Source organism: Poecilia latipinna, unplaced genomic scaffold (assembly GCF_001443285.1).
Source record: "Poecilia latipinna isolate Pla-1442-1.1 unplaced genomic scaffold, P_latipinna-1.0 Scaffold508, whole genome shotgun sequence".
NCBI lineage: Eukaryota > Metazoa > Chordata > Actinopteri > Cyprinodontiformes > Poeciliidae > Poecilia > Poecilia latipinna.
The window spans coordinates 356,576-364,442 of record NW_015113124.1 but is presented as its reverse complement, the minus strand read 5'-3'; the positions used below and the strand labels follow the sequence as shown (position 1 = coordinate 364,442).

At 39.7% G+C, this 7,867-nt stretch overlaps 1 protein-coding gene across 2 annotated transcripts in view; it reads right to left on the bottom strand.

Annotated features, from left to right (window-relative positions):
* The window catches only part of LOC106952342 (uncharacterized), a 16,757-nt gene extending 9,302 nt beyond the window's left edge, over nucleotides 1–7,455 (bottom strand). Inside the window, exons 1-9 of one of the 2 annotated variants that reach the window (XM_015040394.1) lie at nucleotides 7,141–7,455; nucleotides 5,995–6,102; nucleotides 3,412–3,497; nucleotides 3,162–3,297; nucleotides 2,957–3,067; nucleotides 2,754–2,866; nucleotides 1,915–1,987; nucleotides 1,697–1,807; nucleotides 1,482–1,594 (exon numbers count right to left, since the gene is read on the bottom strand). In XM_015040394.1, coding sequence (XP_014895880.1) covers nucleotides 1,482–1,594; nucleotides 1,697–1,807; nucleotides 1,915–1,987; nucleotides 2,754–2,866; nucleotides 2,957–3,067; nucleotides 3,162–3,297; nucleotides 3,412–3,497; nucleotides 5,995–6,102; nucleotides 7,141–7,330 — 1,041 coding nt within the window. In that variant the 5' untranslated portion in view covers nucleotides 7,331–7,455. The remainder of the gene's footprint in view (nucleotides 1–1,481; nucleotides 1,595–1,696; nucleotides 1,808–1,914; nucleotides 1,988–2,753; nucleotides 2,867–2,956; nucleotides 3,068–3,161; nucleotides 3,298–3,411; nucleotides 3,498–5,994; nucleotides 6,103–7,140) is intronic. The other variant, XM_015040395.1, reaches the window with a different exon arrangement.
* Between the last annotated feature and the right edge of the window lie 412 nt (nucleotides 7,456–7,867).

Here is a 7,867-nt window from a genome sequence, read left to right as displayed (position 1 = left end):
AAACACAACAACATTAACGAAAACACAACGACATTAACGAAAACACAACAACATTAACAAAAACACAACATTAACGAAAACACAACGACATTAAGAAAACGGAAAAGGTAGGTCCCAGTGGAGACCTAAGAAATCACTGATTGGACTACAGCTCGTTAGAAAACGGAAAAGGTAGGTCTCCACTGGGACCTACCTTTTCGTTTTCTTGATGTTGTGTTTTTTTTAATGTCGTTGTGTTTTCGTTAATGTTGTGTTTTCGTTAATGTTGTTCTGTTTTTGTTAATGTCGTTGTGTTTTCGTTAATGTCGTTGTGTTTTTGTTAATGTTGTTGTGTTTTCGTTAATGTTGTAGTGATTTTGTAATTTGTAATTGTGCTTCGCTAATGTTGTAGTGTTTTGCACCTCAGGGCCACCGTAAGGATCGGCCCAGCCCACATAAAATAAGTCGACTCACACATACCAGACTCCAGAATAGCTGAGCTCCCCGGCAGCTCTCCTCTTCTACCTTTGTTGTCTTCTTTTTAAAAGGCATCTCACTCTGCTGTTCTTTAACTCTACTATAAGTTAGCAGCAGTGCAAGCAGCTACCGTAAGAGCTGTTGTCGCGCGCAGCATGTTCACTCGCGAGTTCTACCCACAGCTACCATGGTAACAGTCGACACGCAACCTGCTACAATAACAGACAATCCGGGGACGACTTTAGCCGAGGACAGGTCATCTAAAACGGGAACTGTCCCTGGAAATGAGGGACCAAACCAAGTATTGACAGATGTTCAACGCAAAGTAAGTTCTGACCAAATATCAGTTACTGAAACCAAGTCATATTATTATCAAAACAGATAAAAGCTAGCTAGGCTAATTTTAGCGCTGTGCTAGCATCTCCCTGTGCAAACATTCTCAGCAGTGAGGTACACATTTACTAAAGCTTTATGGAGGTCATGTAGTGAATCTGATAATCCTTTAGAAATAAATGATAAAGTACAAGAGCCTAAAGCGAGGTGGTGTTACAACAACATATCAGTTTTTTTAACATCATGTTTTAACAATCACAACACCATTTAAGGCCAGACAACACTGACAAAATGCAGCGTAGGTTTTATGCTTACACCTGAAGAGGCTTTATTTTGTAGCAAAAACACTTAGCTGCCAGAGTTTTTAAAAGCTACACAAAATGATTAACTTAATTCCAAAAACAAACTTTGGGTAATAGTTTTCTTGTTAGCTCTTCAAGTTTTATACATTAACTATCTGATCAGATGTTTCTTTAGGTTAGGTGAGAACAACTTGTAGCATTCTGAACATTTAAAGGTTTATGAACAATAAAAAATGGGTTAAAAGTAGGTTCAATAACGGTAGTGTCTCTGGGTAACGTTTACCTAGGTTGTTTTGATGAAACATGGTTTGGTGGAGGTTCAGTTTATTTATTTTTTACTTAATCTTGTCTGTGAGGAAAGTCACTTTAACATTAAAAAGAGGAAATTACCCTCAATATCTCCAGGTTGTCGTCAATACACAGCGTATAATTAGTCCAAGTCACGCCGCTCGCTGGATGGCGAAACCACTGCCCATCTTCTGCACAGTACTTTGTAGCCATTGCTAGGAATTAGGAATACACTTTATTATATAGAACACTTATGTGGTTTCTAGCTTTAGAATACATGAGCAGATTAGTAGGAGAGTGAAATAGATTTCTTTTACCTGTGGGGTTAAGGTCAGAAAAATAATCAGGGCAGCTCTGAGAGGCAAGGGTACCTGCCGGTGTGTCGTCCCAGCACAGCCAGCCGTCCCAGTTACGACTGCAGTACGGCGCTTGAACAAACCCACAACAGCATTAAATAAATAGCTGTTTCGAAGGGACAGCTGTTGGTATTGTCAAACATGAAGCTTCACCCGTAAAGACCACGTTAAAAATGTACCTGTTTTGTTGAGTGCTGGGTCTCGTTTCATTTTTTGCAGACATTTCTGTTCATTTTCTTCCACTTTGAGTTTCTGTGGAGAAAACACAGTTTTAAAATGCGAATGAGGTTGACTTTCACTAAAATAACTTGTGTGACAAATTCAAGAGATGCACTGTGACATCATAATCATCCACTGACAAAAATCAGTCAATTTTCAGTTTAGCTGATGAGCAGGCGGTCGGAGACTCAAAGAGAGTACCTTTCTCTGACCAGTGAATGTGAAAAGACTTCAGGTTAATTATTTGTGGAATCAGCGAGGCGTTTATAAGAGCTTATCTAAAAGGAAATATTTTCATCTACGTGTTGAGGTCGTTCTAAAATTCATTGAAGAAAGCAAAGGAAAGCCAGGCTTTCAGCAGATAACAGGAAGGTGCAAAGTTGCAAGTTTCTCGTTTGAGCTGTCCGACATATGTCTGCAATCTGAAATTAGGGATTTAGAAATGTTTGCAGCTTTTTGGAAATGTAATGTACAATCTGTAGGCAGTACACAGTGTAACGGTAACCATAAACCCAGCATCTTATTTGCCTTAATATGATGCTAGAGGAAGTTAATTTTAAATGGTCAACTCTACAATTATAGTTTTTATTTAAAAAATGAATTTATAGGGAATGCTGAACTGTAACTGGGCTGATGTTGCCCCTGCTGTTAGCACAGGAAACAAATAATGATTGTTCATGACAAGAAGGTTGGAAAAAAAAAATCATTTTGAAAATTTTTTTCACGTGTATCTCTTAAAGAAAAATCAAAAGCATAACCAAAATCAGTGATCAGTGCATCTCTTATAGACAGACATTACCGCTGGCCTCTTGTCATCGGTTGTCACGCAGAGTGTGTAATTGGTCCAAATTTTATTGCTCGCTGGATGACGAAACCACTCTCCATCTGCTCCACAGTACTTTTTTGCCTGTTCTGTAAAGCAGATGTAATTTAATAAGTTTTTTGTTGTTGTTGTTGTTTTTTTATATAAAAAAATAAAACCTCTTGAGTGTTGCTTCTCACCTGTGCGGTCAAAGCTTACAAAGTAATCAGGACAGTTCTGGGATGCGTAGCTTCCTGCCGGCGTATCGTCCCAGCACAGCCAGCCGTCCCAGTTCCTACCGCAGTGCAAGCCTGCCACACCACATCACAAACATAATGAAAGCACATTTAAACCTCTCGCAGATGTAGGATTAAAAAAAAAATAATAATAAACTGTGTCAAGTACCTGATTTATTATACGGTGGCGCGTTCTTCATTTTCTCTAGGCATTTGTTTTCATTTTCAAGAATAATCTTTTCTGTTCTGACCCACATGGCTTCTGTGGTTGGCTCTCCTGCCGCATCCTTTAAAAAACTCATTTCCTTTTGGAAGCAAAAAAAAAAAAAATGACAAGCAGCTGCTTTGTTTACATGAAAAGTTGCACAAGCTGTCTCATCTTTCTATTGCTTCTAGGCAAAAATCCAATAAATGGTTACCTCTATTTTGCTCTTTAAAGGTGGTCCACAAGCGGCGCCCGTTTGGACCCAGTCACCTGATTTGTCACAATATTTGGTCACGTTTTCTGCGGAGAAGTAGAAAAGAAGTGGCACACAGTGTAATCAACCAGTAACTTTCCCAACTGATTTATTTGCAGGCACTTTTTTTTTTTTTCCTTTTTTTATTTCAGCGAGAGATTTAGTAGAGAGTGTATGCTTTGGATGCCTCGCTCTGTTATTTTTCATCAGTAGCATATTGGCATAATCCTGACATGGCGAATCTTGGCAGAACCAGAAAACTATGATTAATTCACCTTGGCACGCAGCATCAAAGAGAATGTTTTCCACCTTTGGAGTCATTTTTCTGGCAAATTCTCAAATGTCAAACTTTAAAAAGAAAAAGAAAGAAAAAAAAAAAAGAGACATGTACAAGAGATCCGTGACGAGGCTACCAGGATGAGATCACATTATTCCTGACAGAGGCAGCAACAACAGCTTAGTCCTGGCTGACAGCTCATCAACTGCTCGCGAAATGAAACGCTCCTCCCGGCATCGGATCGGGAGTACGAGCTTTCAAATGGTCCATATGGGGACTCTTAGAGTCACAGACATTTCTAGTAGGATCCCTCATGAGCCAGCTCGTACAAAAACAACCAGTCGGCTCCCTCATTCATATTCTCTCTCCCCATCCATCTCTCCGGCTCCAGTTTTCCTGCCTTTATTCCTCTCCTGTTTTTTTTTCCCCTCCACCTACTCCTCATTCATCTCTCTGTCCTCTACCTCACCTCCCCTCTCTTTGTCATGTTGCATCTCCTAAATCATGACATGATCCGACTCTGGATCTCTTCAGCTAGACACCGCTGAGCCTTGAATTATCCACAATGTAAAAATTTCACATTCTGTGAAAACCAGCGGTCCTGCAAATCAAGCATTAACCTTTCTTAGGTAATCGAAGTCCACGGTCTATTCCGGCTCAAATAAATGCCCGTATTTATTCAGGCCGACTGATCTGATAATGATTTACCTTTTATCTGATGTGCACATCTCTTGTAACCGGCTGTCGTTTAAATGGTGTGTTGGGAAAAGGTAGCACAAAGAAGCATGTGTTACTTTTTTTTTTTTTTCATTTGAACTCGGCTAGAACATCTGTGAGAAGCAGTTGACTTGTCTCAAGTGATAATAATCCAAAACATATGGTCAAATCAACACAGCCATAAAATGATTGTCATTACATAACTAAATCATATAGAAAACTCATAGACTGAGTGGAAAGAGGATGGAGGATTTTGAATGAATCTAGAGAGAATGGTTAAAACAATATTGTATGCTTTCAAGTTGGTAAATGTTGAAATTTGCAAAAAAAAAAAGTAAAATTTGTAAAAAGTTATTAACAGCAATGGTTTCAATAAAATTTTCAGTTTGAGATTGTACTCCTGCAGTGATTTACGTCGAGGTTTTGTACAACTCTCGAACAAAGACGCCAATAATTGTGAAAATGTTTTTAACGTTGGCACAGGTTATATAACCACAAGATATGAATGTTTCCGATTATATGACTGTGCCTCCTACCAAGCCTTAATAAATTATCCAATCACTTGTTATGTCTTTATTTTATTTTTTTGGTTTCGGTGAGAACTGACCGGACAGGTTTCCTCAGAAATTTAGGAGACGATTTGCATTCGCAAACAAAGGCTGCACAGAGTTCACTCAGAGATAAAACTGTAAATTTTTTTGCTCTTAATCCTTTGCATGGAAGTACATAAGAGAGGTGATGTTTACCGAAGAGTAAACATCACCTCTCACTTTGTTGAGCTCCACTGACCGCCCTTAGTGGCTGCTATCAAAGTCAAGTCGCTGTCAGCCAGCAAAGTGCTCCATAAAATAGCTGCCATCTCCTTGAACGCTCTCGCTAGGGGATCGTCCGTTAGCACCTGTAAGACACTCTTTAAGATATTTTACCACAAAACAACTCTTCAGAAAACATCTCCTACTCTAGCACCTACCCTGTGCCAAATGCGCAAACATCCATGAAACGTATCGAAAGGTCAATGCATTAGTATTGTTTTTTACTCAAGGGCATGGTGAGTCACTAAACAAATTGAGCTGAGCAGGTAACTTTATTGAATAAACTTCCAAGATGACCCAAAACCAGACAACTGAAAAATCCCAGCTGGTGTTGGAGAAAGGGGTGCGTGAAACCCCTAAGCAGAAGCATTTTTATCTTAGAATTTGACATGTTAGAATGCAACGCAAGATTAATGAATCTAACATCATGGAATGTGAAAACAAGTAGCTGTAAAATAAGACGTGGTAGAATTAGCATTATGAGAAAACAGGGCATTGAAAGAAGTTAAGGAGCTATGCTTGTGTTACAAACTCTAAATCTGACTTAAATCAGAAAACATCAGGGTTTCAAGAGCAGATGAAGTGGTGAAGGATTCCATCGTTATGGACACACACATGCGCGCGCGCGCGCACACACACGCAACCGCACACACTGCATTGGTGTGTAAAAATGTAGTTCAACAGGAAACAGTTTCCAGCTGGGTTGTTCTACTCTAGTGAGAAAAGCAGAAAACGTACCGGTTGCACCGAGGTCAGGGTGATCTGGACACTGCAGAGTTACCGATTCCCCAGCCGGTGTCTCATTCCAGCACAAAAATCCGTCCCACATTGGAGCGCAGAACAGACCTCAAGAGCCAAATAAGTGTAATTATAAACACATACACTTTGCCTGTGTTTTTCATTGTGTGTGCTGACAAAAAAGTATGACCCAAAAAGACTCGGATCACTTGTGCTTGACCACTGCCATCACCACCAACCTTCTTAAAAAAAAAATTATGCTCTCACCTTTGCAAAAGTATTTCAATTCAAACTTTTTTTTTTTTTTCTTTCACCAAAACCAAAAATGTTTATGTATTTTCTTGGATTTTATGCAAGTAGTAATGCTCAGCTGTGAAACAGAAGGAAAACGGGCCTCAAATGGGTTCGTTAAAGAACATCAGCATCATCAAGTAGGATGTGGTTTTAAAACAACATCCCAAAGGGAAATGTTCCCACATTTAGACGGGACCACCAAGACACTTTGAATGAGCTGTAGTTATTCTGCCAGGCCACTAAATGGCGCTGTTATTTTTTTTCATGTTGTCATATTCAGGCGCTTTTGACCCTCAGCTTCTGCCTGATGGTAAATAGCAACCCATCTCTGTCTCCTATGAACAAACTGCTCATGTAACACATATATTCTTTATCAGAAATTGTGATAAGCTGAACAGGTCAAGTAGAACAACCCAGCCCAATGCTATCCGCCATTGTTTTTGTCGCTATCTGCAGAGTAACAGAAAAGTTTCACTCTTAGACCTGGTTTGAAAAAAATGCCGGCGTGAGCGATTCCGGTCACTGGTGTTGTGCAAACGAACGGCCGGATTGCGACAAAAACGTTAACGTTTTTATCTGAAGAACGATTCGGTGTACGCGTGCAGGGCCTAAACCCGATTCTGAATCTGTGGCAAGACTTGGAAAACTGTGTTCACAGACACTCTACCTAATCTTATTAAGCTTTTATGCAGGGAAGAATGTTTTAAAAAAAAAAAGCTGTTCAAAGCCGGTAGGTGAAATTCCAGTGGTTTGTGACAAAATCTGAATAAAAATTCTAGGGGTATGAATTGGATTTGCAAACCACCATTTATCTGTCACAGTCTCTTGAGTGGTTCGGTGTTTGCCTCTCACCGGTTCTGTTTTCTTGGGCATCTCCTTTGGATGGCTCGACACATCTGTGTTGACCTTGGCTCGGCGCCTTCTCACTCTGTCCCATCCCGGTGCTCTGTCCGGGACTGAGTGATGTGTCTGAGATTGTTCCAGCATCTGCTGCCTCCCTGAGCTGCACAGAAAAAAAAAAGAAATCAGATATGTTCCCCATTTACATTCCCACCACAGCCAGGAACACGATAAAGTGTAAAAATCATCTTCAGCAGCAAGCGGGGAGGTCTTCAAATGTTTCACTTTGCAAAAAAAAAATAAGCTTGAATAAAGATGCACGTCTTTACAAATGATGGCATTTAAAACGGAGGAAGTGCATCGGGAAAGTTCATTGGAAGCCGTTCTGATCACAATTTCTCTGATTTCAAGTTCTGGTTTCTCTCCAAGTGTGTGACTCATTAAAATGTGTTTCGGATCACACAAAAGAAGTTAAGCAGCTGTTTTTTTTTTTTGTTTTTTTTTTTTTTTTTGGTTGGGTTTTTTTCTCCAAATGAATCATATCTTTGCCCTATTGTTTGTATTTGGAGGTAGAAGTAAAATCAAAAGGTGCTGTATGAAATGCTGATTCGATCGTGCTGCTCACTGAGGGATAAAGAACTTATATTGGTGTGACTTATCTTAATCTTACTTTTCTGGGGGAGCAAAATCTAAGCCTCTCCAGGTGCCAGGCTTATGCATTTGCATTTCATGAATTGTT